Raw genomic sequence first — 18,776 nt, forward strand, 5'->3', positions numbered from 1 at the left:
GTAAATTACTCAAGTTCAAGATTTTGATGCATTTTGAATTACAAAATCAAAACTTAGTTCATGATTCAATTTTGATAAATTAAGAGTCAAGACTCAAGATTCGCTTATCAAATTTAGTCATTCAGAATCATAAGGATTCTCAAAAAAATCCACATTCTCATCATCTCCTTTTGCTGCAAGACTTACAAGTTCATTTGAGCCAAACATGGTTCCACTTGTGCTAGATGCACATGCCATGATGCTATCAACATCATCATCTGTGATCATATTAAGATCCTGTAATGTTGCATCCAAGTTTTCACATTCAGGGGCTACATTCCAAAGCTTAGTTGACCGTTCCTTGTATCCATCCTTCTTACGTCACAAAAGACACAAGTTGGTACGTATATAAACCAAGTCCTCAGCTTTCTTTGAACCAAATAGAATGCACTTCACTGAATGGATATAGGAGTATGTACTCCAATTCCGTTCAGCAGTAGAAGAACTTGCGACCTAGATAGTGTTCATAAAATAAAACTTACAAAGGAAACACAAATTAAAGAATGTTAAACACTAAATTGTAGAATACAATTGTTAAACGAAAATTAAAAAAAATTACTTGTGAGAGGGTCTTGATTGCAAGGGGTTGTAGATGCTTGAATGGTTGACTAAACATGTACCACCATGTGATAGCTCCCATGTCATTTTGGTCCTCTATTGCATATGGAGTAAGTTTTGATCCTGAAGCAAATAAGCCAACTTCTAGCCTCACCTTTTTGTGCATTTCATCATTTGGAAAGAGTCTTGCAAATGGATTTCAACACCTAGTAGTAGCTTCTTCACCTTTTCTACCATGGTGTCCATGGCATTGTACACATCCCCCTAGCAAGGTAAATTTGTATCAGCAAAGGGTAGCATAGTCATGATAGGCTCAGTGAAATCCAATACAAATTGCACACGAGCCCACTAATTATCATCCAAGACCAAAGCCTTGACCTTTTGGCCTCGCTTTGAATTTGAAGCCTTCCATATATCCCATTGGCTAGAAATAACCATTTGACTAAATACCCCTTGCACCTTGAAGAGTTGTCTCATAACACAACAATATGAGATCGAATTGGGTCTCAGAAACTAAGCAAGTATACAATATGACAATAAATATTAAGCAAAGTTATATACAAGTAACAATTTGATAATTGAACATGAATATAAAACTTATTAAGATTAAATAAATAAATGAAACTAACTAATTACAATTTTAAATTTACCTTCAACAACTCCAACCTGGAGAATGAGTTGAACATGCATTGTGACATGTGTTGGTTTGTCACAAACATTTGTATCTCCTCTCCCTCTTGGTATATTTGCTTCACCCAATCTATTTGGGTTTCAATTTGTTGCATGACCAAGTTGAGAGAGTCTACGGTGCATGGTGTCCAAAAAATATGGTCGTACCGAGTCTCAATCAAAGCACCTGCACCCCTACAATTTTTGGCATTATCTGTGACCACCTGGACTACATTTTCACTACCCACCATCTTTATTGCCTCAATAAGAGTTTTGCAAATGAATTGTATATCCTTAACTTCTTCACAATCTACCGCCCTAAAAAACATTGCCCCTTTGGGGGACATTGCAATCACATTAATCAATGGCTGGTTTCTTGTATCTTTCCATCCATCAAACACAATAGTTATACCGAAAGTTTTCCAAGAACTTCTAATTGGTTGAAGAGCTTTGTTTATAGAAATCTTTTCTTTTTTGCAAAAGAATAGCATTCACCTTTTTAAACCTAGGACTAGTGTAATTAGCCGACACTTTAAGGATGGTTGCAACTATTTCCTTCCAATATGGCGATCTTACGAAGTTGAAAGAAAGACCAGTGGCATAAAGGCAACATGCAATTGCTTCATCAACAAGCTCTCCTGCCTTCATTTTAAATGCTTGATCCAATGGACCTCTTTCGTGGGTAATAACTTCTACTTCTTCCTCTTCCTCTCCCTATATAGGTACTTGCAAGAATGGATGTTGGAGGATACAACATGATCATTGGGCTATTTCACTTTGCTCTTTCCAGATGAAGGTTGATAAAAACTTGTTTTTGATTTGTGAACTAAATGATCAACAACTTGTTCTTTTATAAATCTTGCTAATTGTGCATCGCTTATCCTTTTTCCATCTTTGCTTCCTTTGCACATTGCTATTCCTTTACCTGTAGAGCCCATAAAATGAGCTTTGACCCAATAATATGAGTTGTTGAATGGTTTACTATGATATACATTGCATTTCCAAATGTATGACCCGCCTCTTGAAACCTGTGATAATCTTATGCATCTCCATAATGGAGATGCTTCATCAATATTGAAGTTATTACTTTGTTCATCTTGCCCTACTATTGTACTTTGACTACCAGTAGTGGCCATTCTTGCACAATACAAACTATGAATCTAATAAGAAAATTTAAAAAATTAAATTAGAAATAATTAAATAAACTATGAACATCAAACATACAAGTGTGAAAATATTAAAAAAGATAGCTAAACTTGTTCCTTCATTTCTTTAAAAAAAGTGGAAAAAAACTTGTACAAATTCTTCCAAAACTTGAAAAATTCATCATCATCTCAAAAAAGATAAGTAAAAGATCTCATGAATGAGATCAAAGATTCTTAGAAGTCCTTTATAGAAGTTAATTGACACCCTACAGATAATCGTCTTCAAACATAATGACCTTGCTTTCAAAATGCCAACATGGAGACCAATTGAGAAGAGAGCCCAATAGCAAACAAAATGAGAAGCATGAACAATGAATGGCCTTTTTTAGGGCCATTTTAGGGTTTAGGAGCAAAGAGGAACAAAAAATAAAAAATTAGACACATGCAAATTAAGTCACTTAAGTGACTATGGGTGTTAAAAAAGGTCATATTGGTATGGGTTCTTTCTAGGTGTGCCTGGGTGCTCTTTGGATGCGCTTGGAGGCATCACGGGCACACCCACAGTGGCTAGACAAGCTTCCTAGGCTAACTGGTGCAACACCCAAAAGCATCAGCACTCGCACCTGTCAATTTCCCAGACGTACAAGTATCTTAGGGCTCATTTGGTTGCTAGAATATGATTAAGAATTGGAATCTAAAATCCTTGATTTGGGATTCTGGAACTTGAAATCCATATTACGGTTTCTAGAATTTATTAGGCACTGTTTGGTTCAAACCCAAAAATATTTGATATTTGAAATTTGTTATTCCAAGCCTATTTGGTTCAAAATATGAATATAAAGTTCAAAAAATGAATATAAAAGTGACAGTGAGAAAGACGATTCATATCTCCAATTTGTTCAAGGTTCTGTTTATGGTGCTTTCAACTCCACACATGCCAAAAATGTCAATGTTCATTGCAAAATAAAAATTCAAGAAAAGGTTAAAAGAAAGACGAAAGAAATTAGATATGTGCGATACTAGTTATTTAATTTAATCCAAACATATGAGTAGGTGCAACAATAGCTGAAATTTTTCCCCCGATTAAAAAAAAAGGTTGTATTTGTACCAATTTCTGCAATAATCTTTCTAATTTCTTCAAGCGGCACCTACTAATTTTTACAAAATGACGTTCAAAGGGTGTCCGAAGTAGATGCAAAGGGTATTATTTATTGAAACGCCTCACTCTCTTGGTTACAACTCACTTAAATTTCAAAAATATGTGCAAAAATAGGTGCTCCCAAATGGGCATCCAGATGTCAAACCCAATTAAATTTCACTTCAGTTGAAATCCTCATTTTGAAAAAATGAGATTTAAAATGGGAATTAAAATAGGAATTCCAAATAACAAGTATTTTGAGGGGAGACAAAATTCTTGTTTTGGGGGTCAAATGGGGATACTGAATCCACATTTCCCCGAATTCCAATTCCTATTTTGCAGACCCAAACAGTGGATTAGGAATTTTTGAGGATTCCGAACTCCAATTCCCGCTCAAAGCTGCGATCCAAATGGACCATAAGGTTTTCATTTAAAGCTGGTTTGCATCATTTTGAAGTCTATGAGAAGGGGGCATGTTAGCTCTGGTTGCTTAAAATTTTTTAAGTCATCAAAATCTGAATTTGTGTATACTCCACAACTTCGATAAATATTTTACATTTAAACTTTACAGCTCCTATTGCCTCTGTACTATCATCTACTTCCACATTTTTTTTGCCATGATTGTTTTGACCATTGTTTGTATTCCTTATATTTATGCAGACATGCAAAGAATACAATCGTACTTATAAGATATAATCTTCAGGGGTTTCCATGTTCACAATTTCTTTGTATATGAATTTCTTGGTGCAGCTGACTATGAGAATGGATTCTAACAAACTTAATGCTTATATTTATTTGTAGGGCCATTTATGATCGCATGAAGGGGATACTATTACTTGGAAGGTATGGGTGAGGTATTCCAGCCTTATGGTCTTGTTCTGAAAAGTAATTCTGCTATTCAGAAGTTCTTGGAAGAGGCAGCATCATCTTCAAATGCAAAGTCTTCTGCGATACTCTTATCTGCAAAAAAACATATCTGTTCTGACGAAATTCCATATATAGTTCTCAGAGACATATGGTCTCAAATGGAACCGTCTCAAAGACCAAAATTTTCTAATCTGCTTGCTGGCATCGCTTTTGTTCTTCCAAGGCCAAAGCCTAGGGAGAAGGTTAAAACTCAAAACTCAAAACTATATATAATTTAATTATTGTTACATGCATTTATAGTTTGGCTCTTCCAATGCTATTTCATGTTTTTGATCCATGTATGCAGTATACCTACTGACAAGTTTCATAAATATATAATTTTACAGAGTAAAGAGCTGATAGAGCGCCTTGAAAGGCTTCAAGAAATGACAGATAGGAAGGCATATGATGCCCTAGTTAAAGACATTACACTAAAGGAAGACAGAGAATATTTCTCTTCGTACAAGGATCAACTTGGGTTTGGTAAATGTCCTCTTGAGGAGTTTTCTTTGCTTTTAGTAGATGCTTTGGCTATTGCATTTAAAAAAATGTATATAAATCTGAATCATGTAATCTGCACAAATTTAGAGCATCTTAATTCCATTTTCTAACTATTTTGCTCTTAGTTACCGAGTGTGTGTACCGTGCACATGAATCTGGGTGCTGGTGTCTATGAATTCGGATCATGGTCTGGGTGCGTTTGGATGCGCCCTGGGATAGCTTTTTCTCTGTGGGTACATCTGGTTGTGGATCCGGACGCATCCACAGGCAGAAAAAGTGCTATCTGTGAGCATCCAGATGCACCCGGACGCCCAACACAATTTTTTTATGACAGCTTTTAAATGTGACTTTTCTGATTTCCATTGGAATCATGAACATAGACATATATGAAATGGCCTATTTGAATATTTGTGAACTATCAATTGACATTTAATATTTATCTTAGGCATTTGGCATTGATCAATATTCAATGATGAAGTATTGTAATATCAAATGTAAATTCTGTATATTTCTTGCATTATGTACCCAAACACACCCAAAACCCCCTAAAAAATCTCATGTACCCATATACCAGGTTCTCATACCCGCATCCACATCCGAATTCAAACTGGTAACTTAAGATTTTGCTTCCTTTAAACTTTTAATTTTTGCATATATTTCATTCTATCTGTAAGAGTTTATAACTTTATTCTAGTGGATGAACAGAGGTTCTGTTGTCGCTCATGGTTGAAAAAGACTGCAAGATACAGCTTTATATAGCAATGCTTATTCCATAACTGCAGTTTTATTCCAAGGTGGCAAGAGTGATCTATATTCCTTTGCATACTTGGATTATGTTTCCTATTGTATACACCATATACATTATACAAGTTATAATCTATATGCCAACCTTTGTGTTTCAACATATTATGCTGGTAAAAAGGTGAGTTAAATAGGTCACATCCCTTTTATAATGCCCCTTTTAAAAACATTTCTAATTATTGCCCTAAAGCAACAATCCTTTCTCATGGCTTTTCTAAAATTATAAATTTTATTATAATTTTCAGATTCATAATTTATGACATAATTCTGAAAGTAAACAACATCTTGATTATCTGCTATAATTCTCCTTCAAACTATGACAAATCCTCATGCATGTCTACTCTGAAAGTACTTTCAGATCTGCCTGAATCAGGGGTTGTCATCCCTAACTCAGGAATGGACAATAAAGGGTTTTTTACTTAAGTTACGAATAGAATTTAAGGGGTTTCATCCATAGAACTCTTAATTTACCTTGGAGGGTTTAGTGTAGTTCAACAGGAAACAGTCATAATATTTATTCCAAAACTGATTGATTACCAGTCTGCTGATTACTGATTTTGGATTTGTATATCTGAACCATTCTTTCCAATCGTATTGCACTAAATGAAGTTCTTCCTTTATAGCCGTCAAAGAATATGAATAGTCACGGCTCTTACTAGGATGATCATATCTCATAAATGAGATGTTTTTCCCTAAACAAATCCGCGCCTCTTTCTAAATTAAACTCAGACTCAGAATTCTTATTCCATTTCTTGATCCTTTGACCTATTACACAGGTAACAGGTAAAATATTCGAATGAACTAATTAACTAACAAATGTACATTTATAGTTTACAATGAAATCGTAAGAATTATAAACATTGTAGTATGTGCAAGATTTACAGTATTGACCATTAAATAAAAATAGGAAATATCTATGGAGATTTTTTTAAATACCCTCCCTTAATGGTCAATTTGTCTACTGCACCAAGGAGCCCCCTGAACTTAACAAACTTATCTAGAAGTAGGAATCTGATGAGAATATTTGTAGTCTGGTCCTTTGTGGGAACATACTACAAATCCACAGATCCAACTTCAACAAGCCTGCGGATGAATTGATAGTGAAGGTCAATATGCTTCGTTTTCTCATGGAAGACTGAATTTTTGGCAAGCTTGAGTTCCCCTTGGTTGTTGCAAAAGAGGGGTAAGGGCCTGCTTGAGACGTGGATGTTTGAAAGCATCCTTTGAAGACAAACTACCTCACAATCTGCTTTGACTGTTGCCCAATTCTTCCATCGAGGAAAGAGAGACAATCTGTTGCTTCTTACTAGTCCAAGTGATAGAACCTGTGCTCAAACTGAAGACATACCTGGAAGTGGACTCTCTGTAATCAAAAGATCCTTCCTAATCTGAATTTTGTGTAACTAACGAGTATGGGATATTTGGTTCATGCATAGAGAATACCAAAGTCTGAAGTGCCCTTGACATAGTCCAGGATGCACTTCCCTGTAGCCCGACGATCTGAAGTAGGAGCTATCATAATGTGGGATATGTAACCTATAGAAAAGTTAAGATCAAGTTTAGTGGCATTGAGATAGATTAAATTGACCATTAGTTGCCTAAATGCGAATTCATTCTCTATTGGAGAACCAGATTTGGCTAACAACTGTAGGCCAAACTCCATAGGTGTAGGTGTAGATGCAGGTTTGCAGATCTACATTATGAATTTGTTTAGTAGAGCTTGTGCATGCTTAGACTGAGAGATGAAGATGTCATGAGACTGCTGCCAAACCTCAACATGTAGGCAATAGTGGAGACGACCAAGGTTGGTCATGTCAAAAGACTAGCATAAATTCTATTTGATACCTTGAATTGAAGATGCCAAAATGTCAGTGATCATCAAATCGTCAACATATTTAACTAGAAGGATGATGCCACTGCTAGTCGTCTTGAGTTATGGATTCGAGTAAGAAGGACTCCTTTGGAAACCCCGATCTATGAGGTTCTTATCAATTTTCATGTACCATGCTCGAGGAACCTGTTTTAGGCCAAAGTTCTTTCACCAGTTTGAGTACCTGATGTTGTATACTGCCAACCTTGAGTGTAGGAGGCTGTGTCATGGAGGCCCCTTCCTGTAACTCACCATTTAGGGAAGTCACTCTTGACGTCCATTTGATGGACTTGCTAGCTATACTAAGTTGCCATGCTAGGACTAATCTGATGGTGCTCATCTTTGTTGTCGGAGCAAAGCTCCCCTCGTAATCAACTCCTTCATGTTGAGAGAAGCCTTTGGCAATGAGACGAGCCTTGTACTTATCCAAAGAACCATCTGATGGAACTCTAAAATTTTGGCAAATTTTAGAGTCCCAAACATCATAGTGATATCTAAATAATTGGATGGGCTTTGCGAGAGCATTGCAATGAAGAGAAGTATGAGTAGTTCATGGAAAGAAAGGTATGATATTTCCCTGAAAGTCAATGGATTGGGAAGTAAGAATGCCATCAACTTTTGAAATGAAACTAGAAGAAAAAGATGAGGCTCCTTATCAAGTCTTTATTTCTCCAGTAGTGAAGATAGAATTAACAGTCACTCCAGATTCAGTGGAATAATAAAATTCATGGATATGTTGAGCCTTTCTGGACTATAATAGAAGACAATGATCTAATTTTAACAACACGATGCAGACAGTTTGGATACATCTGAATCTGTGTATCAAAAGACCCCAACACTTAATATCTGAATGGTATTCTAATATGTCATGATTCATTGCCGTTATTGCCAACGTATGGACACGAATCAAATGAGCCAGTACATTAAGAGGAGCAAAGACTTGAAAGGAAGTTATCAATATCATAAATTTATATAGCGAGTGTAGTCTATGCTATGGAAACCGGAAAAAATGGAGTGGCCTGAATGTCATACATAAATGGCGTTGAATTACACGCAAGCACAAACCAGTCTTCTCGGGATATACTTGATGTTCCTTATTTTATGGACCCTCCTTAGTCTGTAAAAGCAGTAGCAGTGATATGTGATTTATACATTGTGTCTATAGAATCTGAGCTGTCATGAATTCAGTGATTGTAGAGACATTGACAAAGTTTTACCGACTCAAATGGCAACGAGTTTGAAGGTATCCGTCATACATGATTCAGTGCTCCGGCGGCATTCAATATGAAAGTATCGAGCATACATTTCAGTATTAAAAGTGATGAATGGAGGTCAAAAGCTAGAATTTCCAGCAGTCTCAAGTTCTGGAGTATAAACATAGACATGCTGATAAGAGCATTAGAAGGTCTCAAGTGTGTCACCAGGGTGGATGTCCCCGTGATTGCTGCATATCTTACAGCCTTGGGACCATTAATTGTGGAATCTCTTAAACACGATGTGCTCTCCGTATTTGCCACTGCAAAAAATGTTCAAAGCCGCACAAAAATATATTACTTGCCTTGAAACCAGACGTACACCTTCAATCTGAACAAACAAGTATCACCGGCTAAGAAGACCTGTCAAACTGTGAATAATACAAATAAACAATGACAGGTAATACAAAAACCAAAGACTGGAGAAAATATTGCATGAGAAGCATGAAGACCTAATCACCGGCAATAGCATAAAGGTAGCATTATTCTATGAAGCACGTTTGACGTGGGTCAAGCAAACAAAATTTTCCAATTGTTTATTCGAAAGGCGAACGGAAGAAGTCTTTGTCATCATGGAAATAGCGATGGAGATTAATGGCAGGAAGGAAGTTTGACGTCCTGATCGAAGTCATCCATTCACGGCAAGAGAAATAAATATATAAAATATTGATTTCCACAAGCAATCCAATCTATGGCAAAAATCAACGCCTGTTTTCCAAAGTTATAACTATGGAGATACCATCAATAATCAAAAGGGTCCGAGAGATATATTAAAATGCTTATAATAATAAAATATTAAAAAAGGATTGGTTATCGGGAGTCATTTGTTTTATTTTAAAAGGGTATGAATTATTGAAGAGATGTGATTTTTTAAAAAGTTTAAAAAGTCACGTCTTTTATATTATTTAAATATAAATAAGGGGATATTTGTAAGAAAGAGAAGATATATCCGAACATTTTATATACACTTTGAAGAAGTATTTTTATTACTTGTATGGAGGGATAAGAAGTATATTATGATTTTGTAATATAAATTCCATTATTTTTTTTTTATAATAAAATAAAAATGTTCTTTGTTTATCGTTAATGGCATGGAGATTTAAACTACAGGAGAATCGTTCTTTGTAATTATATTTTAGAATTCTGTATATGATTTTGATATCAGATAAGTGGACATGGTCAATTAGCATTTTAGATTTGATCATCATAGGTGTTGTGGAATATTAAATTGTTTCCGTACCTCTGTCCAGTTTGTCTCCTTCTCAGCAGAGTTAAAATTCAATCTGGACTAATTTAAGATTGCATTATAATTGGTCTGTCGCATTTGTATTATTAAAATTGTTGGCAGTATAAGTGCATTGAACATTATGAAGTTGTACGTGAAAGTTCACTGAAGTTGACTCTATCGCCCGGATCAACAAAGCACTGGTCTTTTGTTATTAAAGTCAGAAAATTTAAAATATCCTTCTTACAACAAATCAAATTCATTATTATTAAATTTTTATCCAAATACTTAGCATCCAGTTTCATTCTGATCGAGTTCAAGGACCTTGCTAGCCAAGGAACTCGCAAAGTTTAAATTCACTATAGAAAAACCTTTGAATTGAGTAGTCAGTGTTCAAGTTGAAGGTCTACCCACTTGGGTGTTGCGGAGCCCGAAGTGCAAGGGAATCTAAGCGATTTCTGTTCATTGGCCAAAATTTGATTGAGAGATCCTACCGGAGAAGTGGTAGGCTCTTAGATTTCCAAGCTGTGGTTTTGGGAACCAACACCGTCAACCTTATATTTAACCTTATATACCCATTTGCATCCAATGGGTTCTTCCCTAGAGAAAGATCTGATAGAACCCAAGTGTTATTTTTCAACAAGGTGTGTTGCTCAGTTGCCATAGCTTGTTCACAACCAAGTATCCCTTTCACTTTTGTGTGTGCTTGAGGCTCATAGACACTATGAATGTTGGTTATGGGAGAAAAAATATTGTAGAATCAAATTGTTTGCTCATCATCCGAGCTGTTCTACCCTCGACGAGCTCATCATCGTGAAGATTTCCATTCATCTTAGCCCATGAATTTGGCCGAAGAGTAGAATTGTGAACATTAGAAGCAAGAATTGTAATAGGATCAAGTTCATCAAACAGATGATTGGATTAATCTTGAGGAAAATTAGGTGGTGCAACTACTTGTCTAGGTGTTCTGTAGGAGAAGGAACAAGTGGAGGTGCAGGAACAGGGACAATTGAAGCTCTCCCATTAGGTGGATCTAATGGAAGATAGACATGTAAGTCTTGAGTCTTGAGTCTTGAGAGGTTGATGCTTTGAGTCCATAATTGGACGAGAGAACTGAAATGGTCCTCATTCTCCATAAAAAACCACATTTTGATTGAAAATGACAATATTGGTCTTAGTATCAATAAAATGGTAGGCCTTATGTTTATCATTGTAGCTAGTTAGCAGAAGTTTTTGACTCTTGCCATCTAACTTGGTGCGCTTAGCATCAAGGATCTAGACAAAAGCAGTGGAGCAAAAAACTTTGAGATGACTAATTGTGGGCTTATGACTTGACTAGGCCTCTTCTAGAGCCTTTTTCTTGACAACTACTATAGGAGAGCAGTTGAGTAGATAGACAACATTGTTGATTGCTTCAGCCCAAAATTTCTTTGCAACACTCTTGTAATCAATAGACCGAGCCATTTTGATGATTGTGAGGTTTCTTTGCTCGACAACACCATTTTGCTGATGGGTGTAAGGTGTCAATTGGTGCTTTATGCCATGCTGTTCACAAAAATGAAAGAAGGCAGAAGAGCAAAATTCTCCCCTATTTTCAGTTCTAAGAGTAACAATATGTTGACCGGATTCATTTTGTATAGATGCTTCGAACTTTTGAAACAAAACTAACACCTCTGATTTTTTATGAAGGAAATACACCCATACGTTATGACTGAAATCATCAACAAAAAGTAAGAAATAATGAGGCCCAGTAATAGGAGTATCTATAGTTGCACAAATATCAGCCTGGACCAATTGTAGTACCTTAAAGCTCTCTAGGATTCACCATCTGAAAATAAAGTTCGATTTTTCTTCCTAGCTTAGCATGCTCTGCAAAATTTGAGGTTTTGGGTCTGGGTCTCAAGATATTCTTGAACAAAGGGAGAAATATAGTGCATATTTCTCTACTGCCAAAGTGTACTAACAGAGGAGCACTTAGCTTCCATGGCTAGCTCCTAAGAATCACCAGAGTTAACAAGTTTGAATAGACCATGAGCCTCAAGACCCATGGTAACAATAGATTGAGTCACCTGATCAATGATGTCGCATTGATATGAGCAAAAGGTCATGTCTAGCCTAGGAGAATGTCTTAGAATTTGACTTACTGAGAGAATGTCGAGTTCCATTCCCAAAACACAATACACATTCAGGAAACATAATTTCCTCCCATTAGACTAAATCTATATATTACCCTTTTGGAGAGCGGTGCTCTTCCCCTTCAAAAATAAGAGAATCTATGAATGGCTAGAAGTTTGTGCACCAATCCCAACAATGAGTGAAGTGGCATGAGGCACCTGAATCAATATACTAGGCAAAAGATTTCACATGGTTTGTGGGTCTTCTAGCCATGAAGATGTAAAAGACAAACTCGCTTTGCTCAGTTGATGTAGGAGGATCCTTGGGCTGTTGGCAATCTTGCATTATCCAAAAATAGTTTGTTTATTTTATATTTTTCAGTTCTAGTCTAAGTGTTTGAGGTGGCAATCATTAGATCACATTGGTTTCTTAATGAGAACCTATTATGGATCATCTTCCTAAGGTTGCATGTCTTTATGTTTTGTATGCGTGGAGATCTAATTCATTATTCTTGGGTGGTGTATTCTTCATTGGCTTATTAGGCGATGTGTGGTATTTTGCTTATGTGAAGCTCATTGCTGATTGCAAGGTTTTGTGGCTTTACATGTGGATTTTTGGATCATGTGCGGACCTATATCTAAAGTCGCTGGTGTTCTTATGCTTTAATATGTATTTAGTCATTTAATCTTAGGGGGGCAGTCCTATATTGTGTAACATATTTCCGATATTAGGAAATTGTGATCTTAAAGCTGACCTGCGTGTCTTGATGACTATATATGTAATGTAAGATGTGTCTTGTGGAGGGAGCAGTGAGGAAGAAGTAGCTAGGAAGAAAAAGAAGGCTAGATTGAGGCCTGTGATCGAAGTTAGTTTGTAATCCGGATTCTTGGTATTGGCTGTAGCTGGGAAGGCCTTACAGCTCAATATGTTTGACATTCCTTTGTTGTAAATTGGATCTTCTGTTGCAACGAACCCAATTGGATCTTCGTTTCATTGGTACTTCAAAATCTTAAAATGGGGTTTGGGTTCGTTAGTACAAAACATGTAGAAGTTATATATATACAGTGTAGAAAAATGAATTAAGATTATAATGCTACCTAGTATCATAAAAACAACAAAAACACAATAAACTTGTAATCTTAGCACATCTTCATCTTCATCTTCATCTTCTTCTTCTTCTTTGTGAGGCCTCACTCGGACCGTCATGGTATAAATGACACATTTGCATTATGACACTTCTAATTCTATGTTTTGATACACTTTGAGACTATAGGGTTATGTCATTCTAATATCTGCATTTTGATTATCCGCAGTTATGTTTGCATATTAGGACCTAATTGATATATTTAATGATTTCATTTCATGTTCTAAAGTATTTTAATTGCTTTAATGGAAATTGAATTGTAGAAATACTTGAAATGACAATTTGCAATGTTCAATTGGAAATTAGTGCCAAAGGATAGATTTAGATATGCAAACGGACCCAACTCACATGCCTTGTAATTTAATAGTCATGAATTCAATATTTCATCACTATGGTAGAAAATAGATTATGAGGTTGTTCAGAATGTTAATCTGACTACGTTACATAAGAATCAATGTTGATATGCAGGGATTAGTATTTTAATGTTTTGAATGTTTTATAAGAAGATGATTAGAAACAGGAAAGTTAATTGGAAATGATGAAATATGTAAGCCTAATGTTGAATGTGAAAGTGATTTATTGTACTTATATATATATTGCTTATATGATTTTTCTTGGACTGCTGATGCTCGAGTTTAGTGTGTAGGAATTTGACCATGGGATTTAACGGGGGACCAAGACTCAAACCCAAGCGAAAACATGACATGGCCGAGGTTGGATCTGTGGAAGGATTCAGATCTCTTTGTAATGTGTTTTATTTTTTAATGTGAATGGTATGTGGGTGATAGTGGAATGCATGGAGAAAGGTCATTTTAAATGTAATATGTTGTGTTTGTGTCACATGACATTTGTTTTGTCCACGTGGAAATGACTTCGCATTTAGGGTTTTGGGAAAGTAACCTAACCTAAACATAACCCCAACATAGTATCCAAGTTAACCCCACATTTAAAAGAGTTAGGATAAGTCCCTATCCATTGAAATTCGAGTTCCAGCTTTCCATTAACTTTTGGGGGGTCAAAAAGTGGTCCTAGGAGATTACCATGGTGAAAAATAAGTGCCCACATGATAGTAGTGTGGGTTGGCGGTCTAAATCTAACCTTAAGTAGGCCTAGGTGACCTTGGGAACCCTCCAAACAAGTCACTTTCAAAGCAATTCGAAAATTGGAGTGTCATATGATTTCTTCCACTCTATTAGTTGGTCAAGGCTACATTTTTAGAGGAGACAAGGGTGTAAGAAAAGGCAGCTCATGTTATGACCATTTTTAGATAGTGGGGATTTTGGGATCCTTTTTAGAGGAGTGGGGATGAAATTAGTGGGTTGTCTACCCACTCTCTAACTTTAGAGACACTTAGGGTTTGGAAGCTTGGAGGGAGCTCTTCTACAACCTTTCATTTCCATTTTGCAAAGGGATTCAAGGTTGGTGTTCTGGCCATGTATAGTTTGCTTCCAATTTGAAGTTGAATTTTGGTATTGCATTCATGAGAATGTAGGTAGTGAGAATGACTTTGTAAGGGAGATGTGTGTAATACCATTTTGTATCTTGTTGTATTGTGTTGTGTGGTGTTGAGTATGAAGTTTGGATTTCCCTTGTTTTCTTGTTTTCAATCATTCATGACTTTGTGCATAAGTGTTGTTATGGGTGTGAGGGCTTTGTTGATGCGAGTTTTGTATCACTTACATAACATATTAGTGATTGGATATCTGATACGGAGTATCAAACATACAATTCCTCTCCTGAAAAGCTATTGCTCATGGGATATGAGAATAACTCCAATGTTCCTTACTCTTGTGGATACTTGCTCAGTTTTATCAATGTGATTTGTTGGTAATCACATAGGCGGCCTTACGCTATTCATTCGAGGATGACTTGGACTTTGGTAGGATGAAGGTGATGGTGGTTTGGTTTGTGAAATATGCGGGGGCAGATAATGTTGATGGTGGTGATGATGGAGGATGTATCTGCCAATGATGATGTTGATGGGAAAGCGGTGGTAGTGGAGGGTGAATGGATGTGTTTTGATACTTAACTTACTTCTCTAACTTCCTTGTCTAAGCTTCGACTACCCAGCTACTCACTATTCTACTCCTACTCCTATGAATGGAAGGTTAGCAAACAGACGGGGATCGAACCTAATGAGAGCTGACTAGCGGCCTCACTTCCACAGGTGCAATGATTCAAAGGAACAATAAATTAATTTGCCACACAAAGCTTCCCAACTAGCCGCTAGGATGCTAGTGGTCTAGTATTGATCCCTATCAAACATCTACCAATGCTACCATACAACTATCCATCTACTTTAACCTCACTTAAACAACCTCAAATGCAACCAACTTTAACAACTTGAAAGGAAATCTAACTATGTGGAAGTAGAAAACATGCAATAACACCCAATGTTCTTAATCACCATGTAAGTCACAACAATGAAAAAGAGAGCGATTTTGGTATTATCTTAGCAACAATTTCTCCAACACTTTACAAATGAGAGCAAATGGCCTTATATAGGGGCCAAAAATACAACGGACGGTGGAGATCAAAACAAGATCAATGATCTAGATTGGATTCTAAAAATCCTAATTAGGGTTGCCACCCCATCGGCCAATGAGAAGATGCCACTTCATCAATGGACCAATGAAAAAAATGCAAAAAGTGCCAACCAATGAGAAGACACCAAAATGGTGGCCAATTAGAAATATACACTTGTCCTATTCTAGAAGAAAGAGAAATTGCCACTTGGGCTTACATCAAATGATCTTCTAATATAACTCTTCCCTTTTCTTTCATTTTCTTAGCTAAGACATTGAACTTAGCTAGCCTTTCGTTAACTTCTTCCATAGGAGGACAAGGTGTGTGCTTTGCCTTGAGTTCCGCTGACTTCACCATGCTGCTTGCTGCTTGTAGTATCCTTTCATGATCCTTCTCATATTCTTTCGCGAATCCAATAAAGCATTGAGAGAGGAAAGGGTGCCCAAATGCTTTTTCTTGATAGCAACCTTTCCTAACTCATCCAACCTCGATCCAAAATCTGTCTCGTTGATATCCTCTTCTCTGATATCCTCAAAATCAAGTGTCATCCCAATGTCGCTCATCATGGTCGAAATGGAAGTGTCGACACTTGGGTTGTGGTGTGCAACCGCCTTTTGTATCTTCTTTGCCAAGGGGAATTGTCCTTCCTTTAGTTTGTCCTTCATCCATATCATGTCTACTGTATCGATATTTGTGTCGGTTATTCGCTTCGTTTTTGAGAAGAAGGGTGTTTTGGGCATCATATCTCCTTTGTCTTTCTTAGTGTTTGTTCACTTGGGATTCTTACTTGCACTAACATCCTCCATACTCGTCGCCCTATTACGGGATGGTAGAGTGGTGGACCAAAAGGCAAGTTGAACCAAGGGAAGCAATCCTTAGACTAGAACGAAAGAAGGATGTCATCTTAAGGACCCCTTTCAACTCTAAATGATTAAAATTCACCTTAACCAATAATTGTATAGCGACTTTTCAGAATCAGGACTAGACCTCAAGAACTTCAAATCCACTTGCAAATCAGAAATTTAAACATCTAAAACTATCCACCACTTGTCCACAAAGAAAATCAGACTTTCTCATGTATCCTCTCTCCCAACAAAAATCGCCTAAGTCTGATATAAAAAGTGCAGTCCTAAATGGAGAAAATCAGACCTTCACACAAATCGCCCATGGCACATAAATCAGATCTGCCCTAGCAGAAATCACCAAACAATGGAGGAAATCTGCCCTTTTGCAAAGTCTTCTAACAATGAGAATACTGCTCCAAGAGAAAAATCACCAAGGAATGGAGGAAATCTGCCTTGAAACAAATTTGCCAAACACCAAAATCTGCTCCTCAATGAAATTCGCCAAAGCACGGAGAGGAAAAAATGAAAAGTGAGGAAGAAATGGGAGAGAGGCCTCCTCTTATACCCAACTTCTTACTCCCTCTAAGCTGGCCGACTTGGTCCTGGAGGAGAGAAGAAACAAAAATTAAATCAAAATTAAGGCCCACAATTAAATACTTAGCCAAAATGAAAATTGCTCTTTTAAATTGCCAATTAGCTCCAAATTGCAAAAGGAAATTAAATAGTGCCTTGGAGATGTTAAATATTTTCATTTAATGAGGATTTAGTAATTAATACATCATTAAAATTGGATTTTGGTTAACCAAAAGCCATTTTCAATATTAAATTACCAATTTCATTAAAGGCAAAAAGTTTTCAAGGCAATTTTAATCTATTAAAACCAATTTTTTGCAATTTTCCTCCAAATCGATTTTGCTATGCTATTTAGAATTTTTTTGACAAAAATAAAATAAAATTGCTTCTAGAGCCAAGAATCGATTTTTGCAATTTAGCCTCATTTCTACAAAATTAAAATTTTCACCAAAGAAAAATTTAAGATTTTCCAAAACTCAAATTTAACAAAATTTTATTTTTTGAAAATTATCTAAATTTACACAATTATATCCGAATTTTCAAAAGAAAACGTCTAAGTACAAAATTTACAATTTTATCCTACCAAGTTGGAATTAACTTTGAAATTTGTTTGGCCTAAGGATAGAATTGGTGGCTCTGGAAAATCAAGTTAAAAAAAATTGGGTGAAAATAAATCTAACCTTCCTCCCCACTGGCCTAAAGGTGTCCAAGGCTCAAAATTTTTATAACTCAAAAAAACTTTTGGACAACTTCAAAAAACTATTGCCGAGGCGATAAAAAATGGGGGTCCCCAAAATTTTTTGGGGCGATGGTGTGAAAACCTCACAACATCTAGCATCAATCCAAAGAAATGTTCGTAAACATTTCAAGAAATAAGTAACTTAGAACAAAAATCTCAGGATGGCCTATCCGCAAATCTACTTAAGGACAAGCACTCAACAAAGGAAAGAACTCTCAAGTTGATGCTAAGCATCCTGAGCATAAGTTACTCACGTGTGTGCAAATGATTTATTCCCTGCTCGACAAGAACTTGATAATTTCTCAGATTCATCAAACTTAGCTATTATAATATCCTTACTTCAAAAGCAACTTGGATAGAGCCCCGCTGCCAGTCAGGCGTCTATAGCCTCGACAGAGTTATTGCTGTGGCACCACAATCACAGTTCTACCTTTAGTGATTATATTTATAGCACCGGTAGAGATGATTGCACACCCTTGAACCAAATCTCATCTTTATTTTCACTTTGATACTACTTTTTCGCTTTTCTTATGATATTTTCTCTTTTCTTTCTTTCTTTTCTTCAATCTTGTTCGATTTGCAGGCAATGAAGCTTGTGGAGGGTTTGGAAGACCATAGTGGCGCTGAAGCAGGTGTATGATTTTTGCCAAGTCCAACTTCACTTCAAAATACCAAGAACTCAAAGCAATTAAGTGTGAGTAGAATGTTGTAACCATGTCAAAAGTAACT

The 18,776-nt window shown here is 36.4% G+C and overlaps 1 protein-coding gene across 1 annotated transcript in view; it reads left to right on the plus strand.

The window, feature by feature from the left end:
* The window catches only part of LOC149568292 (uncharacterized), a 67,696-nt gene that overhangs the window by 35,273 nt on the left and 13,647 nt on the right, over window positions 1-18,776 (plus strand). Inside the window, exons 2-3 of the mRNA XM_089821277.1 lie at window positions 4,351-4,658; window positions 4,803-4,938. Coding sequence (XP_089677403.1) covers window positions 4,395-4,658; window positions 4,803-4,938 — 400 coding nt within the window. The 5' untranslated portion in view covers window positions 4,351-4,394. The remainder of the gene's footprint in view (window positions 1-4,350; window positions 4,659-4,802; window positions 4,939-18,776) is intronic.

The sequence above is a fragment of the Cupressus sempervirens genome, chromosome 3, assembly GCF_028749045.1.
Source record: "Cupressus sempervirens isolate cs-2001-9-10 chromosome 3, ASM2874904v1, whole genome shotgun sequence".
Taxonomy (NCBI): Eukaryota; Viridiplantae; Streptophyta; class Pinopsida; order Cupressales; family Cupressaceae; genus Cupressus; species Cupressus sempervirens.